This window comes from Melozone crissalis, unplaced genomic scaffold (assembly GCF_028551555.1).
Source record: "Melozone crissalis strain CALT ecotype California unplaced genomic scaffold, PUWL_Pcris_2 ptg000014l_1, whole genome shotgun sequence".
Lineage (NCBI taxonomy): Eukaryota > Metazoa > Chordata > Aves > Passeriformes > Passerellidae > Melozone > Melozone crissalis.
Window position 1 is genome coordinate 20,264,182 of NW_026535792.1, and position 26,119 is coordinate 20,290,300.

Below are 26,119 nucleotides of genomic sequence, written 5' to 3' on the forward strand. Positions count from 1 at the left end.
AAATGCAGTAGAGCAGGCATATTTTTTGTTGGCTGTGGATTTGGCAGGAGGAATTCCCATGTGAGACATTGTCACATTTCACTTGGGGCAAAGTATGATCTGCTTCCTAACAGCTCCCTGGGTGATTGTGCCATCAGGAGAGCACCCTGGTAAGATTGTCCCCCACAGACTGCTCATAAACATCATAAAAATTGTTCAGCAGCTACAGCCATGGTCACCAATAAAAGGAAATAAAACAAAGAAACCTTATAAATTACTGTATTATTAGCTACTATGAACATTGGTTTAGCCACAGTTCTAGAAAATGAAAGAAGAAAATTAACTCCATCCTAGCCAGACTCAGCACAGCAGAGAATCTGTAAATTACAGAAGCTGTATTTGCAAGGCAAATAAAGGAACAAATCCTAAGCCCTGCTTGTGTGTGTGTTAGTATTAGTAAGGCAGAAGAGCTCTAGACATTTAAATCCTTGCTAAACCTCAGTTTATGGGCAGCGACAATGATCTGGTGATTGTGCTTTTAATAAACCAATCTTATGTTTAGCTGAATTGGAGTCAAGTTGCAAAGCTATTTATGAGATGCACATAAGAAAAATAAATAAGAATGTGAAATATTAGGATAGAGAAAACCTTCCAGTGTGAGTGACCAGCAGCTCCAGGCTAAGGCAGAGATGGATGACAAATGCTGTATATTTTAATATGCTGCAAGCTTTTTAATAGTCTTGTTTAGGGAATAGAGGAAAAATGTGGTTTATGTCACCTAGGAGTATATTCTAAACCCTGTTTCTTTTTCTCCTTGGCAGATGGAGACCTTTTAGCCAGCCAGTGAGTCCAACTACTGCTGCATGTCTGGCAGCACCTCTGAATGATCACATGACTCTTGATATGGATGCAGTCCTGTCAGACTTTGTTCGGTCCACAGGGGCAGAACCAGGTCTGGCCAGAGACTTACTAGAAGGTAAACTTTTTGGACCCAACCATTTCCTGTGCTCACTGCTTGCTTAAATCAAGACCCAGTCATAACAAGAGAGCTCTGGTCCAAGGAAACAGATATTTCTTGGTAGTTTTACCAAGACAGCTCTTGTAATAAACTGACCATAGATTATACTAAGGCAGGTGTTTTAACAAAACTCTTAAAAACTTCTTAGTATTAGATTGCTGTGTTTTAAGTTACTAAGAATCAAGCCCTATATGTTTATGTGCCAGTGAGAGAAGGGAGGAGACTTTAGCTGAATTTTCATATTCAGCTGCCTGAAAGTAATTGTAAAAGTTTCTCCGGTCACTGTATTTAGTCTGAAATGGATTTACTGTACAGTGATAGAGATACCAGAGGTATTTTTGAGTCCCAGTGGTTAATATGCCTACCTGAGCTTTACAGCATGGGAGCCAAACGGATAGGTTAAAAAACAACTAAGAAGCTGTATCAGAAAAATAACTGTCTATTTATTAATTTTGTTTTAGTTGTTTTAGGTTTATAGGCTTAAAAGTGGAAAGACATCATTGATATTTGAGAGCATTTCATAATAGTTGGGTTTGTTCATTTCTTCTCTTGTTGGGCTAATAATAATTGTGAAGATGGGAAAGTTAGAAAGGAGTAGATGATATCTGCAAATTGCAAGGTGGTTCTGTGGGCTTTAAACTTCCGTACTGAACTTGCCCCTGAGAGATTTGGGGTTTACTTTATTTTTTTTTATTTTAATGTGCTCTAAGAAATTGTGTTAAAGTAACTGAACAGCTACAGCAGATGTGAAAGTATACCTTGTTTTATGTATCTCCTTTTTGCAAGAGCTCCTTCACTTTATGCTGAAAGTTTTTCATTTTGTGGTAAGTTGTTCCTTTACTCTGGGCTTTTTAGTAATAAGACATGATAGATTATTAACACAGAGATGCACACAATTCTGCAGCATTTCCCAAGTCATCTGGTACATGAAATAATGTATGGAATGCCTAGCAAGGAATATTAGCATAGGCTTGCTATATTTAAGAGCCCTCTGTTTTGTCTGACTGATTTGATCAACCTGTCATTCTCGCCTAGAGTCTGTCTTAGTCTGATGGTCTTTTAGAAAAAGAACATGAGAAGTTTTTTCTCAGCTACATCAGGACAGATTGTCAGATATTGTGCTGATAGAGCATTGCCAAAATTTCAAAGGGTTCCTACATATCAGAGGTCTTTCAGAAGAGTTACTTACCTTTTTTCCTTTCTATAAAGAGCAATGCTTTCAAATAAATATCGAATAGAGTTTCTCTGTGTTGTACTTCTCATTTCTGTAGATGAATAGATCCACATCGAGCATACTAACAAAGAAATAAGTCATAAACAATCTAATTATTCTGACAGGCTAATAGACATATGCATCTGCCCCAAGTAATTTCCTCCTACACAGGAATTTCTCAAAGTAAAAGGGATTGTTGCTAGTTCTGAACAACATGTGCTCAGACAACCATTTCAGCACTTGTGGCTGCAGCTACATTTGGTGTAACAGCTTCTAACACTGGTCTAATCTTGTGCTGGGAGGCATTAATTGATGGAGTGGTTTTTCATTTGTTTAAAAAAAGCATGACAGAGACTGCTGCCCTCACAGCATTGAAACCCCTGGAGTAGCTTCTTAACAATAATATAAACAATATTCAGAAGAGCATCCCACCCCCCTGTGATGCCAATGCCTTGTACCTGGCCTTGGAATGACGATGTCCATATCATCAAACTTCAAAAACAGGTGTGCACAAATAGTTCCCAAAATTTTCAAGGTTTGGTTGTTGATAGCCCTAAAAATTATGGTCACAGTGAACTTGGAGCCAAAAAAGGGCTTGTGTAGAGCCTCATTTCCATGAAATTGCAAGTTTTGGTCAGATCCAGTATGACCTCATGGCCCTTTGCTCTTTATGACTTGTTCAGACTGAATTTTCATAGTGTGCTCCTATGGAGTAACACCTCCTTTTCAGAGCTAATGCTGTTTCTTTTGTTCATCCCTGGGGAAATTTCTTCAATTTCACTATACTGTAGATAATCAAGGATACCAATTTCTGCTTCCTTATCCAATCATTTTAACATATTAATTGTTTTGCTTTGGTTATGTCCTGCTACATCCCCAGCACAATTGTGCACAGTATGTGTTGTTCATCCCAGCAGCAACACATTCTGACTGTTGTGCAAATAGCTAGAAAATCTATACATTGCATATATATTTTCTACATTGCCAGAAGCTGTCCTAAATGTTGGCTCACTTGATGTTTCTATACTTTGCCTATCCTGCTGGTAAAATCCCTGCAGTTTTCTTTTGTGGGGCTTTATACTGAGTGCAGCTGCTTGTCCCTTTATCTCAGAAAACATTCTGCTGGTTGTGCTTGACATGAATCTTTCGGAAAGTGTCCATTCTACTTTTGAAATGAAGACGCAAAGAGATTTAAAAAAATATTAGTTATATAACATTTTCATGGCTAGTATCTAGTATCAAAGTCTAATATTGGATTTCCATATTTATTAAGCTGCTTACAGCTATTTCAGATCAATTATAAATTAATATTCCTAAATTTCAATTATGTATCATTAGCTGTACCAATTCTGTATTACTGGATTATACACACATGCTCTAAACCATTTGTTACTTAGAAATGTTATTTTCTAGCTTTGCTTTCATTTTTGGATGATTACTTACTGAGTCTTTCATGTTTCATTTCCTGTCTCTGAGATGTTGTTTTGCCACTTCCAGAGGTTTTTACCTTGTTTATGTGCTGTCAAGAACTAAAAGCATTCTTGTGTATGTAAGGTGATGAAGAGTAGAAATTATGTCTTTTGAACCTTCACTGGGTCTGCCTTTTCAGCCTTTCATTCTCAGCCTTTGCTGATTTCTATTTAAAAAACAGCCTAAAAAAACCCGCAACTGAGTTATTAATATTGACAGAGCAATTTGACAATAAATGTGACCCAAGTGACAGAAACAACAATCTCAGCAAAACAGTTTGAAAAAAGCCTGTGCTGGTAGCCATGTGTATCCCTGCTCTGGGCAGGAGTGAATTCAGAAGTGGATCAGCCTCATGTCGCAGGGAAACAGGAAATCAGCTGCAGGACTCCCCAGATGTCACCTCTGTGTGTGCAAGGCACCTTCTAGTCACTGGGAAAACTCCTTTGGCTCACTCAGCTTTGGGAATGTTCTTAAGCATAAACTGAGAACTCTGCATGGTGGGGAATTGATTTCTCTTCAGCTGTGTGAGCTCCAGCTTCCCCAATAATAAGGAATAAGGAAGGTTCAGGAATAAGGAGGGCACATCCCTTTCCCTCCTGGATAGTCTGAGCTGGCATCTTGATTCTCTCATACATAGAGTAACAGTAATGCTGGTGTGTTTATGTATAATGTACTTACAATGTGGCCTAAGACAGAAAGAAAACCATTAAAGAAAATAGTTTAATCTTTAAAACAAGTTGTACTGTATGTGGCTCACAGTGGCAGGGCTGTAGGTGTGGATGAACTCAGACATCACTGATAAATCAGGAGAAAGCAGCTCAGTTTTCAGGGAGCAGTAGGTGTGCAGGCAGTGTCCCCTGGAACAGAGGCAGAAGGCATAGGATGAAATATTTTAAAATGCCAACAGTGTAGGGCAATCATCAGGGACTGGAGGATTTGTGAAATAACGTATTTAGCTGAAGACTTGCCCTTTGACTTGTATAAATGGTTTCATTTATTTATATAAATGATGTGGCATTTCATCATTATATAAAAACAACTGCTATTTCCAGCTTCAAACAACACTTAATTGAGGGATATATAGCTGAACATGAACTCAGGAACTGGGGCATTGGCTTTCCAGTCATGAAATGTGAGCAGCAAAGGTGACTGACCCCATGGAATAAGACAGAGTTGCAGTACAGAGACATCTCCTCAAAGAACAATGTATACAAGCAGAATTCAAAGAAAAGCATGTAATTTATAGAGAGAGAGACATTTACAGTGCTGTCATGTGACTGAGTGTACAAAACTAACTCCCCAAAAATATTCTCCTCTCCCTCAGATGGTTCCTTTTTTAGTTCTCTTGTGGAAGGCTTGGCAATGGGAAGGGGAAGCTGAGCTGCTACCAATGTCTCATTAAACAGGGAGCAAAACTGTCATTTCCAGCTGCCTGTTCAGTTTGGACTGACTTTGCATTCTAGCAGAAAATGAGGCATGTGTTAACAAAATGGCCTTGCTGTATTGTTGTCCTTTGAGAACATGGACCAAAATAAAATCTTGTTTTAAAGCATATGGTCTAATTTTATCCTAATTTTGTGTATTAGTTTTTCAGAAGGAAAAAGAGCTGATCTGAAGTTCTTACCTTTTGCCTCTAAATATTTGTTAATCTACTTCATGCCAAACAGGAAGCAGTGTCTGCATTTAAATGGAACTTGAGGATTGCTTTGTTAACAGTTGGTTTGTAAGAACAGACTTCTTTGCATTAGCCTGGGGTGTTTCTGTGTTGCCTTCAAGTTGCACTTAGAGTGCATCTTATAGATGCTTACTTGATGCTCAGTGCCTTCTTCAGATGATTCTTCTCTAACTGAAAGTTAATTTGTTGCCCTCTCAGTTGATGCTGTCCCATAGTGGCTGTGTCCTTGTATTGGTCCTGTTTCACTACAGGCAGTGTTTCATGTCCCTTTGAACATTTCCTCTGCTGAAGTCCTGTCTATACATGTTGCTGCAAGTTGCCTTTCTTTGTGGTTCCCACTATTCAGATCTTTCCTAGTTCCACATCTCAAATTGCATCCTTTCCAGTATTTTATTTATCATTAAATCAGGAATTTCAGTGATCTTTCAAATATTCTTTTAACATATTGGAGTAGGTAGATTTTTGAAAGCTTAGAGGGGGGAGGGAACTATTTAATAGTTGCATGTTTGCTTTTCCTACTAATTAATGATAAAATCCTCTTGGTTTTCAATATACCTGATTTAAGAAGTGAAAGACAACAGATTTATTAAGTATTATAACCCCACTAAGCTATAATGTTTTAGCCAAAACAGTACAAAGCAAAAAACCCAAAAGACTAAATAATACCATGTTGCTCTGGGGTTACAGCACTGGAGAATGCCCTTGTGACACCCCACCTGGAGTGCTGCATCCAGCTGTGCTCCCCCAATGGACCTCTTAGGACATGTCCAGAGGAGGCCATGAAGATGCTCAAAGGACTGGAGCACCTTTGCTGTGACACCCTTGGGCTGTTGGAGAAGTTTCTGGGAAGACCTTGGAGCACCTTCCAATACCTAAAAGGGCTCCAAGAGAGCTGGAGAGGAGCTTTTGACAGGAGCCTGAGTGATAACACAAGGGAATGGCTTCAAACTAAAGAGGACAGGGTTAAATTAGATATGGGGAAGAAACTCTTCCCTGTGAGGGTGGTGAGGCCCTGGCACAGGTTGTTCAGATGAGCTGTGGCTGACCAAATCCCTGGAAGAGTCCAAGGCAAGGTTGGACAAGGCTTGGAGCACCCTGGGACAGTGGAAGGTGTCCCTGCCCATGTCAGGGGCTTGGAATGGAATGATGTTTGGGGTCCCTTCCAACCTAAACCATTCTTGGAGTCTATGTTTTTATCAATGCTTCTAAGGTGAATCCTAGTTGTGCTGTCCTTTAGTACCTTGTTTATTAACCCTCTGCTAATCTAGTTTGAGGGGAAGTGGCTATTTAGACCATATATTGTTTTATCTAAATCTTTGTTTTTTCTTCAGGCTTATAATACCTCCTGTTGCTATTCAAGGAACCATTATTTAGGGCAGAAACTTCACAGTGTAGCTGTGTTTATTCTTGAATTTCCCTTTTATGTAGGTGTCTGCTATCTCTGACACTAGCATCTGTACCAGCCTTCAGCCACAGTGTATCTTCTATTCCCTACTCAGCAGCACTTTTTTGTTTGTTTTGGTTTTGTTTGGGTTTTTTTGTTTGTGGGTTTTTTGTTTGGTGTTTTTTTTTTTTTTTTTTTGGTGTGTGTATGTGTGTTGTGTTTTGTTGTTTTTCCTCTGAACAAGAAGGACTTTGTTTCAAAGCAGAGACCTTTGAGTGTTGTTAAATTCCACACCTGCTGACTCGCATAGCACATATAGCTGTTCAGGAAGCAATTGCTCAGTAAGTGTGTTCTTTGTATTCAGTCAGTGAGTTTATTTGGTTCCAGCACCCTGATAATGATAAACTACCTGTGTTTTCCAACCAACTTTGTGCTCCTCCAGCTTTTTTTGCTGACTCATGTTCTCTGGCCGTTTGAAACTGGAAGCCTTTGCTGCAAACCTAATGTGTTGGGGCTGGTTTGGAGCAATCAAATTGTTACTGATCCAGAGCTGCTAGTGGCTTATCTGATGTAATTGTGTGCACTGAAATAACGTTGTTATGCCTCTGAAATGCCTTCTAAAATACAATAATATGTCATATAAACAAAGAAGCAGCCAGTGAACAGCATGCATCAGATAAGTAACAGTGAAACAAAAATTGCAGACAATCTAAAAAATAGACTTGTGTTGGTTTTGTCTGTCAAATTGCAACAAAAGCTTTTACTTGACTTAATTAATGAAATTATGAAAAATAAATTAATTGCCTGTTACTTGTCCTTCAGGCATAACCTCTGTGGGGGTAGGAAAGACTGGCCCTTTCTCTTGGGTGCCTTTGCAGGAGATGGCAAAGAAAATGAGAGATGTGACAGAGCAGGGGGGGTTGTGTGAGGAGCAGGGTCTGGAAGATGTCAGAGAAGAGCATGGGAGACACACACAAACAAACTTAGGAGAAGACTTCCTCTTTCCCTTCTCTAGGGGCCCAGAGAGACTCTGTGCAGTCTGCCCCAAACCAGGGGGCCAATGCCACTTGTTGGACAAGGAGCAAGACTGGAAGGAGGGACCTGCCCTGTAGGCTTTGGGAGGGAGGATGTGTTTGTTTGCCCTATTATATGAATTTATTTTTGTCATTTCCAACCTAGCATAACTCAGGCAGCTTTTGTCTCTCAAAACTTGGTTTGTGATGTAATAAGATACAGTTTTAGAAATTCAAAAGCTTTTAGTATGCAATGTTTAAAGGAGGAAAGATAGGCTCCACAACCACAAGCCCCACTAATTTCCTCAGTACTTTGTAGCTGAAACTTTCTCACCTACTTGTCACACTGGTAGAAATCCTTGTTCAGATCATCTACTCTGGACATTTCTGAATTTAATAATTTTCTTGATTGGTTCTCAGCTTGCCTCTTGTTTCTGCAGTCTATTCCTGTGGTACAAATTACATCATATTTTTTATTAGATTTGTTAAATTTTTAAAATTTTTTTGCACTGCAATAAATTTTTGTACTTATTTGTATTTCTTCTCTCAGAGTCTTTCATAAACCCCTTACTTTTGTTCTCTCTTTCTTTTCTCTATTTGTCTTTGCTGCCTTCAGTTTTCTTTATTTTTGCTTAGAATTTTTCTTTGCTAATTCTCCCAAACTGATGAATTCTCATCTTTTTTTATGGGCGGTGGGAAAAACAAGAGATTTGTCATTTGTATTTACTTGTGAAAGTGTAAACCAAATGGAGAGGGGCAAAGGGGGAAACCTTCCATCTTTCCAGTGGAGAGGGTAGCTGGGAACACTTATGCTGGTTAGTGAGGGTGGCTAATTTTCAAAAACACTATTTCATGGAGATGGAAAGGTGCTGAATGTTCTTTAATTTAGTTGAATGTTTTTCTTGCATTTCAATGCTTGGAGGCTCCAGCAAATTTAGGGAGAATGAGTCCAATAATAATTTCCTGTGTTGGTTTTCTGAAGTTCAGGGCTTTGGTGCTGAATTGGTGCTTCTGTTCAGGAGATGGGGAGAACTCCAGGGATATGAAGAGATTTGAAAATCAAATATTTCTGTGTTAGGTATAGAAATTTTAATTTTTGTAAGGTTTCAAGTCTATATTAGAAGTTGAGTTGCTACAATGTACCATGGAACGTAACTCAAGAGCCACTGTGCAAATCCAGTTTTAAATGCAACACACTGTGAGCCTGCTTTCTGAAGGCTCAATTTAATTTTTATGACAGAGCTTTTATATAAGATGATTGCATTTGGTTTAAAACTGAGGCCAGTGGGATTTCTGTGAGTCTGCTGATTTTCTGCTTTCGTCTTATGTACATCAAAGCCCTGACACACTGCAGCCACTTACAGCACATGCACTGGGATTTTTGTTAGCTTCAGAATTTAAACATGAAAAAATCTTGAGCAGGGGAACCGCAGGGAATGCCCTGAGAAATGCTGTTTGTGTTCCACTGCTGCAGGTCTGGTGCTCAGGGATCTGTACTCAGTGAATCCAGGATGTTCCTGGGGGTCACATAGCCCTGGGTTTGTAGCATTGCCAATACTAGAATAATAATGTTTTGTTTAAAGCTACATTTCCTAGAATTATACTTACTTTTTTTTTTTTTAATTTACTTTATTGTTTTTGTGGTTGAGAAGAATAATTTAAAAATGTGTGTAAAGTGCCTCTTAAAACCAGAACCAAAGAAAAGCAGTTCTTACTCCAAACACTGATTGGTTTTGGGAATGCACTCATAGCTCTTTTTGGGTTGTGTAACTTGGTTGGGATGTGTGTAAAGTTAGAGCAGAGCCCTGACTGGATAACAGCCATTCACTCTACGTGGGCTTTTTAGAGAACAAATGCTGGCAATAGCTGAAGTTCTTGTTCCAGTATCTCTGACAATTTTCACTGAACTTACATTTTTTCCTACAGACTTTCTAATAGGCAATTACAGCATTACAGAACAATTCTGTGTGGCTCATGTGGTGGTTTATATTATAGTCTGCTCAGGAGCTAGATAACATTCTTGCTCAGTGATACCAATTCTCCTTTCAGAGGTTTTTAAGTACTTCAAAACCTGAGGTAGTTTAGCCCAATCCTGTAGGTACCAGCTGTTTGTGCTGGTTTTTTCCTTCTTTGGTTAAAATTTTTTTCTTCACAGATATCACTGTAGCAGGAAAAGGCTTTCTTCTATCTGTTTAAAACTGCTTTGTACTATATTTAGCTTACCTCCTTGGTGTAAGCAAGTAAGTTATCTTTAACTGCTACTCAGGTAATGTAGCTTCTCAAAGTACATAAAATGACAACCTTCTATGGTGTAATAAATCATGTATTAGTCAGAATCAGGTTACTTTTGAATTGCCAGCAAAAGTGCTTGTGGAATGCTCTGAAAGTCTCATGTAGCTTGTAGGGTCTCTCTTTCTTGTTATTTATTATTTTTAATTTTCCAATTAGAAACACATACTTGGAGAATGGTAGACATTCTCTGTATCTTAATTTAGCAGGATTATTTTGAAAATAGCAGGAAGACACCTCAACGTGTTTTTCATGGTATTTTTTGAGAATGCCAAGTCCTGTTTCAACACCTGTACTAAACAGATTTGTGCATCTCTGGATGTTGGCTGCATTCTGTGGTTACTGGTCAGAGCATACTGAAGGGGAAGGTGGAAGCAAATCCTTTAGAAGAGTCTGTGCTGACAGGTTCCATGAGCAGCTCCCACAGACATGGAGCCACACTGGCTGAGTCTCTCGCTGCAGGTTTTGTTACAGAACTCTGTCCTTTATTACCAGCTTTCTAAAAGGTTTTTAAAATCTCTAAGAGAATGACTTCTCTTTCATGTATGAGATAAAGGGTTTGTGTTTGCATTTTAGCTGTTCTGCAAATGAAAGATAAGAAAGTTTCTCACTCTTTTGGGCTATGACACTATCACTATTGTCTTTCCATCATTGCTCCTAATTATTATTTATTATTAATACGACCACACAATTACAAATTATTGCTCCCTCTCAGTGGGATTTAGATTTCATCGTAAATTGCTAATTTCTGGAGCCATTTGATTGAAATCTGAGCAAGGGAGGTCCTGGCCTTGATCACCTCCTGTGATAAATGTAATAGATTTTGGGTTTATGGATGAGAGGAGAGCAGTGGATGATGCCTTTTAGTCAATGGTAGCTGGCTTTGACACTTCTTCTCACAGTGCTGCTGTGTTTGGATGCCACAGGCTGGGGGGGTCCCAGGAGGGTGGTGGGGATAGCTGCTCCCCAGACAGAGCTGAGCTGAGGGTTCCTTTGCTGTTTTGCAGGCAAGAACTGGGACCTGACAGCAGCTTTGAACGACTATGAGCAGCTGCGGCAGGTGCACACGGCCAACCTGCCCCAGGCGTTCAACGAGGGCAGGTTTTACAAGCAGCAGGAGCCAGAGCAGCCTCCCCAGGTGACCAAGGCTGAGAGGCCCTGCCTGCAAAGGCAGGATGACATTGCCCAAGGTAAGAGCTCCTCTGTGGGGTTTCAGGGGACTGGAGGGTCTCCAGCCTGTCTGCCTGGGAGCTGTGCTTGGCTGCAGAGAGTGGGAGGCCATGTGCCAGCAGCGTGTGAGCTGTGTCACTGTCACGGGGCTCAGAGCTGCTGCTAGACCCTATTTTTCATGTTTTGGTGGTTGTGAGCTCTGCGTCAGTTCTGCAAGTTATTTTTTTAATGGGTGATTAAAGCAAAATATGTTGTCTCCAAGCAGTCCTGTGGTACTCATGAAAGGAGTTAATTAGAGGGTGTCACAGACCACTCTTGTATATAGTTTTCTATGCTTATTGAAACAAACAAACCAAAAGGTCTAAAAATCCGTATTTCACTCTTTGCATTCTTACTCACAGTGTGTGAAAAGGGTGTATGCAGACTATGAATAACTTTCAGCTTTAAAATGTCATTCTTTTATGGTACCACAGAAACTGCCTCCTATCCCCTGCTGAATAGAAATTGAAACCTTAAGTAAAATTAATCAGCTGTCTCTAACAGTTAATTTCCAGTACAAGATGATAAGCATTAGAATTTGTTTTTTTGTTTTCAGAGCTCTTAGGGGTTTTATTTCAGATCTCTCCCTCTCTCTGACAGTTGAGTTGCAATTTTTTTCTATGAATTTCTCAAGAAGCTGGAGTTTGCACCAGAATAAATCTGCAGGTCTGGCAGCTTGTCATGTAGGCAGGTAATAGCAGTAGCCTGGTGATGGCTTTCTGTGCAGCCATTAAAAGGAACAGAAGGGCTTCCCTTCTCCTGCTGGCTCTTCTCTGCTATTAAACAGGAAATAGCATCAGTTCTTAGGAGTTTCAGTAAAGCTTTTTAAAAATTGCTGACTTCCATCAGAAGAAAAGGAACTGTGGTGCTTCTTAAGTCTCCTTAAAGCACTGAATACAAATAAAGAGAGCAAGAGCAGCACAGTTGATAAAACCATGTCCCTTCAGTCTCTTTGGGATACAGTTTGCACTGAAATGTCCATCTGATGTTTAGTGGGTGCAGTAGGTAGTGTGAGGTACATCTGGCTTTGACCACCTGGACTGACAGGAATTTGGCTGCCAACTCAGTGTGTAGCTGAGGATCTCCTGACCAGAGAGCCACCTCTGACTGACAGGGAACCCCTGGACCTAGGGGTGTTCAGGGAGGAGCAGAGAAGGGAAAGGAGCACCTTGGTTTGCAGCAAGGAGTGGAGAATGCAGCCAGCAGGGGAGGGCTGGGCTGTGCTGTGCTGGGAGGGGTGGTGGAGTGGCAGAGATGGGATGTCACATGGAGGTGCTGCCCTGCACTTCAGTGCCCCTTCTCAGGGGATTTACCTGAGATGTAGAGGGAGAAGAAACCAATGCAAAATCAAACCTTCTGCCCTCTCCCTCCATTTAGGACAATTTAGGGAGTGCAATTTAACTCTCCATTTGATCCACTGGAGAAATAAAAGTTCACAAACTGCAAGAAAGTTAATTTTAAATTACCATTAGTCAGTTTGTGATGTCTTAAAAACACTATTAGCGATAAGTTATGTTAAAGTGAGCTTTAATTAGGAGTTCAAAGCATTAACTGATTATCATCTGTCTGTCAATAAATATTTCTTCCAATGAATCTTTGAAAACTTAAGATAGATCAAGGAAGAATTTTATAGGAATATTTATCTTTCATATTTTGTTACTTTTACTACTGGTCTTTTTTGCTAGAAGGAGAGTCAAGTTCCTCTGGCTTGCCAAAGGGACCTGTAATAGGATCAAGCAATCTTTTACAGTAGGAAAATAACCTGGAAAAGGTAGCAAACAAGATATGGAATAAATTCCTAGTGAAAAGAAAGTGCATTCACCAGCCTTGGCATTGCTGGCCTTTTAGGCAGTGGTACAGGCTGTAACTGCTCTTTGGTTTCTCCACAGAAAAGCGTCTCTCCAGAGGGATTTCCCATGCCAGCTCAGCCATAGTGTCCCTTGCTCGCTCCCATGTAGCCAATGACTGCAGCAATGAGCAGTTCCCTTTGGAGATGCCCATCTACACATTCCAGCTGCCAGACCTGAGCGTGTACAGCGAGGACTTCAGGAGCTTCATTGAGAGGGACCTAATTGAGCAGGCCACCATGGTGGCATTGGAGCAAGCAGGTGGGTGACACCTCAGGTGTCTGTCAGCAGCTGGGTGACACCGTGGGTGTCAGTAGGTGGCCAATCCAGCGTTTGGGTTGGCATTTCTAATCCTGCTTCGTGTCCGGAGCTTGCACGTCCTGCCTGGGAAATAAAAGCCAGAGAGTTACTGTGTTCTTTGCCAAATGACTCATATCCCAGTCCTCTGTTTCTTTTAAAACATTATAGAAAAAATGGTCAAATTTCATTAATAAAACAAAGAAATTGAGAGAGGAAGGAAGGGACCGGTGGGGAAGTCATGCAATAGACAAGGACATAAGTCTGTATGGTCAGAGGGAGTTGGTACTTCCAGTTCTTGTGAGGAAATTACATTGCAGTGACTGTGAAAGGAAACATCTTCAAGTTGTGTTGTAGCTTGAGAAAATAGATATGTATTTTATGTATTTATTATTTTTTATAATGAGAAACTACATAACTTGAAAGCAATACTTCAGTATTGCCATGGGAAAAAAAGTTTAGATATTTAAAATTAATGTTAATTCACATCTATTAGTAGTTTTAAGTTTTAAGCCAATTTTGAAGGATATGGAGAAATCTATTTAAAATTAGTATTGGTGCTTTATGAAACAGCAGGAGTGCTAATGAACCATGAAATGAACACATCTGTAGAGTGAAATGCCCAACCTTGGTGATATAAAAGAGTTGTAAAATCAGATTTCATGGTTGCTTGTGGGATATGGAACAGACAGTTACCTTTTTTGTGTGTGGATTGTTCTACTGACTTGTGTAACACTGAGTTGATCTGAGATTCATTCTCTAACCCTTGTGCCCTGTGTGAGCCCAAACTGATGAAGTGCAGCTCCTGTTTGAGGCAGGAGCTCTGCTAATCTGGTGTCCCACTGAGTACTTGGGAGATATTGTCATGTGCTCTTTTTTGGCTTTGGTAATTGAAAAGCCAGACATACTTAGATAATAGCCCCAAACAGTACATACTTAAGGAAATAGAAAAAAAACCTGTGAGCAGCCAAAAGAACCCCAAGCAGTGTTCAGAAGGCCTTTAGGCCTTTTTCTGGGAGAAATAGCAGTGTAAAATAAGGTAGGAATGCTACCAGGTAACTATGAAGCATGAGAACTGCAAGTCACCTACAAAGAAAATATATCCAGTTTCTTTCAGAACCAACTAACCCAAGGAGGACAGGGAAAAATTGAATGATTCTTCCTCTGGCAGTTCTGCCTAACCCTCCAAATTCCATAAGGATAACAGAAGATACCTTGGTACAGCACCATTGTTGACCTACCTACTTCAGTGCAATTACAGCCTTTAGAGTCTAGTATGATCTAGAAGATCAGAGAGGCTTTCTGACCTTAAAATCAGAGAATATGTGAATTTCGAGCTGACATCCTCTAATCCATGCAGAGCTGGCTGGCTTTGAACTGGAAATGGCTGCAGAAACTACCGAATTTGCTGCTAGCATTCCTCTCTCAAACCTCTCTGAAAATTAGAACAAATCATTTATTCTTTTCTTCACATTAATTAGGGCAGTAACTTGACACACACTGGAAAAGTGCCTTCATCCCCAGAGCCTCTTGCACCCTGGAAAGGAGAGGGTTTGACCATTTGAAGTCCTCAGGGTTTTGATCACTGGTGTCCTTGTAGCCTGCATAGACTTAGTGACTTAGTTTACTTTGTGAGCATTTCATTCAGATAACCTGGAACTTTCTGAGAAACACTTCTGTATTTCAAGTAAGTTAAAAAGATCAAATAGTTTGCTTAAGAAAATCATGTAAGACTTCATAGAAATGAACCTTTTGTCTTTGTTTTAGATGTAAAGATATACAGTTTCCTGCCTATTTTATTTTATTTGTTGTACAAAATGAAGATAATGAATTAATAGGAAAGCCACGTAGTATTAGACATTTTATTGTCTCCTACCAACAGTTTGACTATGGTTTGGTCAATGACATAAAAAAAATTCTAAAAGATGAGGTGTATTCCCTGCAAAGGGCCTAAAGTATATTTCAAACCAACCTATGAAGGACAGTAGCTTTTATAGGTGAGGTTGGGGATGTTGTTAAAGGAAGGGGGCGTGTGCTTGGGTATAATACCACGAATTTAAAGAGAAAAAAAATAAAAAAGAAGCTGATTAGGCAAAGGAAGAGGGCATTTGCTAGGAACTAACAGCTTACTACTCCCAAAACCTGGAGTGGGAGAGCAGAATTGCCACTAAGAGTGTCACACATGGGTTCTGAAGTGGCCATATGAGCTGGGTGTCTGTAAAAGCCTCTAAGGTTTTTTTTTTTCTTTTATCTTAAACTCTTGCTAGCTTGACATCTATATGTGACAGCATGTCCTGGTTACATCCTATCTGTATGGAAACTCAGAAGAAAATTCCCAATTTACTGCAGAGTGCTGTGTGAGATGATAAAGGAAAGGCCCAGACAAAGGCAGTGTGATTTACTTACTCCCCCCTGCTGTAATGTATTGTTTACTCCTTAATATGATTGCTTTCCAAATATTCCTCTGAAAGGATAGAATGCATCACATTCATAAAAACATTTTGAGGTTTTGTCCATCTTGTAAACTCAGCTGTTGATTATTGCCAGAATTGGAATGAGGTCAGCTTCTGAGTAACAGGCTGATCTCTGTGAGCTCTGGCAAGAATTGCTGTGGTTCTTCAACAGAGGATGACTCGAGGTACTGATAATATTAAATGAAGTCTAGGTGGAAGCAATTTTATAATTTGTAATATTTTGCTTCAGCAAGTTGATTTTCATTATAGACACATGCTCCCCTGTGTGTTTTTAATGTGTGGGTTGACACAAAGAGATGTTATGAAAACTTCTGCTATAATGAAGTAGTGGGTTTTAAAAAACAGTACCGGCAGAGGAATGGCTGGACTTACACAGTATTTTTAACTGAAAGAAAAACCAATTCTATTGCAGCGCTGAAGTATAATTCAATACAAATGGTACAAGTATACTGTATGAAAGCCCAAGAGCTGTTTCCCTACACTTTTCTTTCTGTGCTCATGTTTGTGTTTTCTAGAAAGCTACAGCCAAAGTAAACAGTAATATGCTGTTAAGCCTGGGCTTTGTGTCCCCCAAACCAGTCCACCAAAACTGTGGAAATGTTTGATCTCAGTTTTCATCTAAGCTTAATTTTCCTGGTTTTTCCCTAACGGGGCCCACTATAACTGCTACATTTGAAAAATGAAAATGCACCATATTTTTGTTATAATCCAATTATAAACCCATACCTGCTATTTTTTCAGTCAGCCATAAGCTTTGCGGTGTTAACCAAGTCCCAAACGCTTTCTGCAGGGTGCACTTGACAGAAGATCACTTTTATAGAAACCTCCTGTTACTGAAAAGATTCACAAACACCAGACTTTGACATTTCTTACCAATAGATGTTAGTTAATCTGCAAAGCAATGACACTCATTATTTCCTTAAGTCCTACCTAAGGTCTGTCTGTTTTTAGATATTCTAACTAGGCTTTACACAGCACCTTGCTATAGCTTATTGCTGAATATGATCCCACCAAAACATTCTGCTAAAACCAGGTGGCAAATTGTTATTTCACAGATGCAGGAGTTGCTAAAAATTATCTTGTTCTTTCCAAAGGCTGTTTAATAATGCTTTAAATTAAGCTTCTTTATTGCATATTTAATTTAGAACTCAATAAGCCTAGTTTGAGGTGTAGTGCATTTACAAACCAGCTGCTAAGGTCATTTGAGGATTACCAGATGTGCTTATTGATCTGCTATGCATCTTGACAGTGTGGTACTCTTAACACATTTGGACTAATTGCATTTTGATTTCATTGTTCTTAGTATACCCAGTATAACTGGGATACATAATAAATGTTGCTACACTATTTTTCCCCCTAGTGTATATTACCTGTAGTTATAAATAAGCTTCACTATAATTTTGTAATGAGAACTTATTAATGGAGAGGCATTTATTTGTTGTTTGGACTTCCTTCTGTTTTGGGGTTTAACCTTAAGTGCAAGACTGCCTGTACAAATATATAGATGCAATTTCTTCCCAGCTTCCCAGTCAAGAAACTGGGGGAGAAAAGGTCTGCTTATTGCATTATTCATTCAATTATTCACTTGTGCATTATCCACAGACCTGCCAAGTCTTGGTAAATGTACCGGCTCTACTCATCCTTGTTAATCATCTGCTCTTCCTTATCCCCAGAGATGCTACACAATTACCCCCATTTGCTTTCTTTCTATTAGGAGTGCTCCCATGATCTTTTAACCAAGACTTAACACTCCAGTTTGCCAGCACATGGCAGCCTGTGTGCCAGGAATTACCCACTTTTAGTGTGGGCTTGGGCAGTGATAGTCTTCATGACTTATTTCTTCACTGAATAGGTGCCCTTTTGCCAGGCTTTTCCGGAGCCTGTCTCTGGTTTATAATCTGTAAAACATGCTCCACATAGCAATGATGTATAAGTGGTACTGTAAGTATTCCCTAAAGAGAAAGGCCACATTCTATACTACACCTCAGGCTATGCTTTCGTGTCATTTTAATTCTCTGGTAGTGTAGCTGTTGGTTTTAGTAGATCTAATAATGATTTACACTATGGGAAATGAGAGGAGAATCACCTGTTGAAACAATCCATCTGATTGAAATAATTTACCTAATAAACTTACCTTTATAGTAATCTATCTTGATTACCACACACATATTGCTTTTGTCTGTAGACAAAAATTCCTTTATTACCTTAATGTAATCCGTCATGTGCGTGTGGGAGGCCAATGTCGATTATGTTTGGGAACTGGCAGCAAGGCTCATAATGGTATTAAGGCAATAAACTCCTTGGAAATCCATTACTGGATGCAGCATATGAGACTGGAAGATGCAAATTAATTCAAGGTGCTCTTTTCTTTTCTAGATCCATGTACAGAATAGTTTATCTGCCTCATTTCTAATCTTCTCAGTTTTGACTTCTAACATTACATTTAAGGTTATTTGGCAAGGAGGGTGTTGATGGTTACGCCCCCTGCTCTGTGTTTAGCTGCACAGAGCACTGCTCCTGTTGCAGATTCCTCTCACCTGTAACTGCTGTTTCCCTTCCAGGACGCCTCAATTGGTGGTCCACAGTGTGCACCAGCTGCAAGCGCCTGCTGCCCCTGGCCACCACGGGTGATGGAAACTGCCTCCTGCATGCTGCCTCTCTAGGTAAGGGGCAGTCTGGGCAGGAAACCTTCTGCCAGAAATATTCACTGCTCTCCTCTAGCCCCAGCCAAAGCTCAGAAACACATGAGATGCAAAGATTTGCATTAAAAGTCTGATTCTGGAGCAATATGTCCTTCACATTTCACTGTAGTGTTGTTTACCTCAAGCATACCTAAAGCAGGAAAGGAAAAGGTTTCTCAGGATATAAAAGTATAACTGGAACAGTATCCAAACCCATGTATCACAAATTCCAGTGATCTGTATATTCCTTGTACTTTTTGTGTTCTAACAGGTCAACAGGCAAATTCTGGGGGCTTCCACAGGGTTGTCCACTTTATGTGCAAGGAAATTCATTAATTCTCTTGATTTTCTTCAAACAGTTCTTTGCTGTTTCAAGGATGCAGTGTCAATCTGTTAGTTCCTTGTAGTGTTTAAGCATATGTGAAACAGCATTTGGGGTGAATTAAAATAATCTCCAATTGATAAATTAATTGTTTCTGCAAGATTTTTTAAGCCTTTCTGCAAATCAGTAGAAAGCTGTGAAGCTGAAGGTCTTTGATGGGCTTTCTACATCCTAACCTGCTAAAATCTTCCACCAAAAGTACTCCAAAGAGTGGCTGTTTAAAAACACTGGGATTTTTAATATTTTGAAGAGACTCCTCTTGTTGAAAGATGCAGTAAGAAAAGAGTTTTTGGTGTTTCCAAGTATCTTTTTATCTTTATCTACTTAATTTTATATGTTAATTACTGTAAATGTTTGGAGTATTTTGGCCTGAACCCAGTAGCTGACAATGGAGTGACTGAAACATGGCTGTCTGTAGGCACAGGACTGGGGACAGCTCTGCTTTCTTTTGGTGTAGGTTACTATTCCCAACCATATAAAGATGTTTCATTATCTTAGAATGAACTTGAAAGCCTGTGGCTGGTGGTAGTTTTAAACTTTCTGTCATCTTGAATGCTTTTCTCTTCATTTTGAAGCCAGAGGAAATTTCCTGCTGTGTAAGAGCCGGTCTGTGATTCCAAGGAGTGCCTGCAGTGCTCATTAACATCCTTGTGCCTGCTGGCACCTGCAGCTAAAACCAACCTGAGGACTGAATATTCCATGGCTTGCAGCAAAGCTGGAGTTGCCTGCAAGCAACTGAACCAGCTCATATCCTTGGTTGTTCCTAATCAAAGTTTAAAATGTGTTAGAACTCTTGTTGCTCATTAGCTTATTTGTGGTAACTCTTTCTTTTGGAAATCTTAAAAATAGTGAGTGAATTATTTGCTAGAGAGAATCTTCAATTATGTATTAGCTATTTCTATTTCACTGTAGCTTCTTTAAAACTGGATTTCATCTTGTGCTGCCTTAGGGATGTGGGGATTTCACGACCGGGACCTTGTGTTACGGAAAGCTCTCTATACTATGATGAGGAGTGGAGCTGAAAGGGAAGCACTGAAAAGAAGATGGAGATGGCAACAGACTCAGCAAAATAAGGAGGTCTGTATGGCCCAAAGACAGCCTTGTTAATATCTTTTAGGGTTACAAATATTCTTCGTAAGTTTGCTATGAAAGTTTTAATTGCTGTCAAATTCCTTGTGCTGCCATTTTGTTTGGGGAAAGAGACACCTTTATTTGAAATTTTCATACCAGAATGCAAATGTGTTTGTAGCTTTATGGGTATAAGTATGCAGAGTTTTGTGCCTAAAAGGTCTGAGGTGCATTTGGAATATGTAGAAAAATAAATGTGTAATTTAGCTATCAAAAGCATTTAAAAATGAGTAGATGAAATCCACAAAACAGAGAGAACCCCATTTAGGAATGATTTCCCAGAATCTTGAATTGGATTTTTAGAGATGTGGCCAAATATTGAGTGGAAGTGTTCTAACTAACTAAAATAGTCTTTAAATCTGATTTTATTTTTGATTAAAGGCTGTACCTTCAGCATGTTACTATTTCCTGAAGATGTCTGTGCAGTGTCTAGATAAGCCAGTTTCAGGAGTAATCCTGACGGCAAACAAGTGAATGTGCTAACTCTACAGTTGGTATTTTAGATCTTTTTAATAAGTTAATGTTCTTTCACTTGAGTAGAAATGTTGAACTATTAATGGCCCAAGATACTGAACTGAGTCATGTGTGAAACTCAGGTGAGTTGCAAACACTGGTACAGAGCTCAGCTTGCACTGTGTGTCAGCAGAGTGGTGACAGTGTTTCCTTGTGCCCCATAGTCAGGTTTGGTATACACAGAGGAGGAGTGGGAGCGCGAGTGGAACGAGCTGCTCAAGCTGGCGTCGAGCGAGCCGCGCACGCACTTCAGCAAGAATGGGGGCACTGGTGGCGGGTAAGTTCACACTGACACTGCCCCAGGCTGGCTCTCAGTAGGAAAACAGCGCAGCACAACTGAGGGAAGGTGTTCATAGCACCACCAAACTGCCTTTGCAGCTGTTGTACTCTTTTGGCATGGCAGAATTATCGAAATATCCCATTATAATATTTAGCATTTTGGTCATGCTTTCTTGTATAGTTACCACGCTAACTTGAGGTTATGTTGTATCCAAAAGAGTCTGCATGTAATAAATCCTAATTGTTTTGATTTTTTAAGATTTTTTTAAACCTTCAGATGTTTACATTCTTGTAAAGAACTTTCTCACACACTTTCTGTAAATAACTTATTGTTTTGTATTCTTTTATAGAAGAAGAGAAATTTGATAGACTATTAGTTTGTCCAGTGTCATTGGAGAGGTGGCTCTTTCACCCTCCAATCCACTGTCACTTTTAAAAAACTATAAATGTTAAAGTCAGAAAATAAACTTCCCTTTTCTTCACCTTGAAAGCAGCGGTGTGTGCGCTCGTGTTGTTTTGTGTCCTACAGTGACATGGAACAAGCATGTTGGCAGTATCATTTAGCTTTTTTTCAGGAGTATATTTGTGAAAAGATTTGGGATGAAACAGTATCTACAACATTTAAATACCCCTGACCCACATAGAGTATCTGCTTTAAATAGCCACTATTATAAACCATCCCTTGCTTTCAGTGCAGTTATCCCCAAAGGACGGGATTATTTACCAGCCTTCAGAATGCAGAAGCTTTAGTTTTTGTGTCTAGTGTTTATCACTAAAAATATTTAGTGTTTGTTCAGTGCATAATTTTCTCTACCTACTGTTTCCCCTGGAGAAAATAATGTGTGGTGATAAATAAATTGACAAAATAAGGGATACAGCACAATGAGAGTAACAAAGTTTGTAGAAAATATTCTTTGGACTCTGAAAGAATATTTTATTTTCCCTTTAACCTTGTGATATTAAGGATAGGTAATTCTAGGAATTCAGGAGGACTTTGCTTAGAAAATTGTCAGCCACAGTGTGTCTCCTTTTCTTCTATTCTGAAGTGAAAAAAAATAAATTATTTTAATCTCTAGTTTGTTTCTTATGTTTGTAGATATTTTCCTGTTGATACGTTTCAGTTTTCTAAGGCAGTTCAGTTCATATTTCTATTAAATCTGGTCATTCAGCCCCAGTTTTCTCTGACTTGTTCCATTTCATTCTTATGTTCCATGTACCACATATTTTCAGTAGCTTTTAGTCAGAGATGCTCTCAAATGTTATCTTTGCCAGGCAGTCAACCTTCAGTTCCCAGGTACCTACATGGGGAGTATAGGTAGTACATAAATAACCTTCTCATTATGGTTTGCACTTATCTTTTTTTTCAATCAAAATAAAGTAAATACAAATAGCCAACAGTTAATTTTTCCTTTGAAATAGTGAAAGATGGATCAGGCAAGAAATCTTTATCCTGTTAAAGATTTGAATGTATACTTCTCTTTGCATTCATTCCAAAGACAGAATGAATGTGGCAGAATGAATTATTTTTTCAGTTTAATGAGCCCATGTTCAAAGCAGGGCCCTTGACAAGGAAAAGGAATATCAAAATAGTATTTTTGAGATGGGGTATATTATGTCCCCTAGTTAGTTGCTATATTAAGCAAGCTTGCACATCAGTCTTTGAACTGTAGATGAGACGTTTTCCTTTGGTGTCAGAATTAGCTAAAGCATCAGAAGTTGTATTTGCTTCAAAAGAATTCAGTGACAAACCTAAGGCTGGAATTGTGCTGCCTCATTCACCTGCAAACTTATTTTAGTTATTTTTCAGAGTGAGCTATGTGCAAAGGAGATCAGCAATTGTCGCTAAATTTCTAAAGATTTCTCCTTTGAGACACTCTCATTCTGAGGCTGGAAGTTGGAAAAAGAGAAAAAGGAAGCACAGAAAAACCTGGTTCTTAAGTTCTTGTTTCCAGCATGTAAAGCAAAGCAAACTTATGAAGCAGATTCTTGTTTTGAAACAGATTTGCACATCTTCCCGTAAATGTAAAAAATGAATTCTAGATTAACATAATTGCTTCATTTATCTCCATTTACAAGCAAAAGTAGGGGCACTGAATTGAAGGAACTGCAGTGAAAAAAGGAAAATGTCTGGTACCCTGTTTTTTGTTAAGAACCTAACTATTGCTGTCCTGCTCAAAAGAAAATTCCAACCCCATCCTTCACTGTGCAACTATCAGTCAGAGCCTGTTCTCATGTGAGAGTGAGTATCACTGTTGTTATTCACTGTTGAAAACCCAGGTGCTGTTGTGCTTTGAGCTCATGCAGACCCTGGAAGTGGATGGTATTTGTACTTATTGTCACCTCCCAGCTGTCCCTGTGCTGTTGGCATTATCTTATTTAATAAGTTCAAGGGACTTAAAATGGGGAAGCAGGGAGGGAATACTGCTGTAGTCTTCGTGTATGTCATTGGAATTGAGTTTGAGGCGGAAACCCAGAACATTTAAACAGGAAGTACCTCTCAAATGCAAGTGTCCTCTGAGGTTTTGGACTTGGCTTGGTATTCAGAGTGCTTCAACAAACAGCTCTTCATACACAACTCCTGCAGCCATGCAAGACCCTCACCTTGTACAGAATGTAGTTTAGACCATTTAACAAGACATTGCACTAAAATGATTTTATTTGATCTGGCATCTGTTACAGGAGTGCTATTTCTTTTAAAATGTTCAGCATATGCAGCTATTGTAGGGTGCAGATAGAAATGGTTCTTTATAACATATTTATTGATTATTAGCTGTAGTTTCTAAAGGCTAATACCTCTTTTTATCTGGCCTATTTTCAGTTCACATAAAGTACTGAAGCCAAGCACAGCCAAATTGCTGTGGTGGTTCAAATATGGAACCCAAAGCATTCACATTCTGTGTTTCTTTTCCTTTAGTCAATTCAATATACCTTTTTTCCTTGAAGAATGAAAGAGAATGGTCCACTACTGTGCAATTTCCTGTGTTTGAATTGAAGCCCATTGCTGACAAACACTGTAAGGAAATCAAAGGAGAGGTTCCTATACCTACAGCTGTGGTTTGTGCTGGTTTTCATTTGGGGATTGTTAAGCAGGAAAAGAAAAGTGTCAGAAAGGAATGGATGCAGAACCCAGAACTCAGATATCATTCTGATCTCCTGCTTCTGGCAAATCACCAGGTTGGAGAACTTTATCCCTGTCATGTTATTTCAGTGCATCTCAGCTGTCTGAGGGCATTGGTCTCTTGCTCTGTGTGAATCCCAAAATGAGTCCTAAACTCAGAATAGCTGTTAGAGTCTGTTGGACTGAAAGTCTGGAGCTGTGTGTGGGGAAGGAAAGCAATGTTACCGTAGGGAGCTGTTAGAAGGAAATCCAAGGACAGATCTTGCTCAGAATTTACAGGTGAGAGAGCAGCAGCCAGCCAGGTAGAACAGCAGGGTAGGTGACTTTTCCCTTCCAGCTTTTTGAAAGAGGCTTTCTTTCATTCCTGGCTGCAGTACAAATTGGATTTTCCATAAGAGAGGGAATCTCTTTGGGTTGCTGAGACTGTGTCTCCCATGTTTGAACTGGAGGTGCTAGTGGACCTGTAGGTCAGACTGAGATTTTTATTTGCTTTTCTTTTTATTAGTAATTTGCTCTTAGAATAAAAATAATTTATTTAGTCAGTGCTCTGGTTGAGCAAGATTCTGCAATGCAGATTTACATACTCTTATATAAGTGGATTTCATTGTTTAAAGTTAGCTTTACATGAATAGAGGAATTAATTTCAGTTTCTTAAATTTTCTTTGGCTCTATATTTTATTGACAAAATTACTCTGACCACAATTTTCGTGGTCATGTAGCCAGCATACATAAAAATATCTGAAAAAAAGCAGAATGATCATTGGATCAAAGGATGTGGCAGGTTGCTATGGATACTTGTTAATGATGATTTTTCATTCTCATTAATCTTTAGGAAAATTCATACTGAATCCTCAGCAAGTGGCACTGAAATAATATAAAACAGGCCACATGAATTACTGTCAGTGATGGTGGAAAATTGAGCATTGAGGAGGTTTCCCAGCGAGGCTGTGGACTCTCCCTCCTTGGAGGCACCCAAAGGCTGTCTGGACACAATCCCGGGCTTTGGGTGGCCCTGATGGAGCAGGGGCTGAATAAGGGGTTCCCTAGAGCTCCCTTATGACCCCAGACACACTGATCCTGTGGCAGTGAGCAGTGGGATGTGTAATAGCAGAGAAGGGTTTGAAATGTGTGAATATGATCAGAGACAGTGAATCAAGCAGCATGGGGATGCGATACTGAGGAGGAGAAAAAGCCCAGTGGAATTTTGGAGTTTGTGCAGTCAGGCATGGCATCAGCTGATCAAAGGGATAGAGATCCCTCTGATAACAGCTGTGGATGGAATATGCCTTTCACTTCTAGAAACCTCATTAACTAGGAGATGAGGAATAATTAGAGGATTTGAAGGAAAAAATTAGGACTGATAGGCTGGAAATACTAATGTGAGAAGATAGCTGGAAATCTTTCTGGCATATTGTCTTGCCAATAACATGATTCCCCCGAGTTGCTTTTGGCTGACAGCTTACTTTGAGGTGACAGAATGGACTGCAAATGCTGAAAAGCTGTTGCAGCCAGCTGTGGAGAAGAGTTCAGTAAGGAAAAGGGGAAGAAATTGCAAAACAGGGGCTTTGGTTTGAACATCAGGAAACATTTCCTGATGAGTGTGGGTAGTGGGAGGAGGGATCCAGAGAAGGAGACATTCATTGACCAGTGAATGTCCTGCACCAGGATCATTTCCACCCTGCAGTGCTCCTAGGCTGGGATGAAGGATTTTCAAGTGATGCTCCAGGGAGGGGCTGGATGCTGTGAGACCTCTGAGAGGTTGCTGTGTTTGTTCCACACACTCTGGAGCAGTGTCCAGGCACTTCTGCTCTGTTACTGTTCTTCACATGCACAGAAAATTAACAGTGGTCAGTTCTGGAGGTTCCCTGCACAGCTGGCAGGAAGAGGACAGGCGCTGCCTCCATTTAAGAGTGTCCCTGTGTCACCTTGCCTCCCTTCATTTGTCAGGGCTCACGAAAGCTGGCCTCTGGGTGTATTATATTGTGAAGTTGCACTCAGCAGTGAATTATCATTTTCACTTTTGTCTGCTTCCCACAACCCTCCCATTTTTCAGTCTTCTTTCATCTAGTTTGTTTTTGTTTTCCAGGCAAAGGAAAAGCTTTGAAATGTGGTACTGACATTAATGACATTAAACTGGGAAAACAGAAAGG

General features: G+C 39.7%; 1 protein-coding gene across 3 annotated transcripts in view; it reads left to right on the plus strand.

Annotated features, from left to right (window-relative positions):
* The window catches only part of OTUD7A (OTU deubiquitinase 7A), a 100,710-nt gene that overhangs the window by 62,418 nt on the left and 12,173 nt on the right, over positions 1-26,119 (plus strand). For all 3 annotated transcript variants that reach the window (XM_054272642.1, XM_054272643.1, XM_054272644.1), the window contains 6 exons: positions 801-955; positions 11,049-11,231; positions 13,140-13,358; positions 18,430-18,531; positions 19,881-20,008; positions 20,737-20,849. In XM_054272642.1, the coding sequence (XP_054128617.1) occupies positions 801-955; positions 11,049-11,231; positions 13,140-13,358; positions 18,430-18,531; positions 19,881-20,008; positions 20,737-20,849 (900 nt within the window). The remainder of the gene's footprint in view (positions 1-800; positions 956-11,048; positions 11,232-13,139; positions 13,359-18,429; positions 18,532-19,880; positions 20,009-20,736; positions 20,850-26,119) is intronic.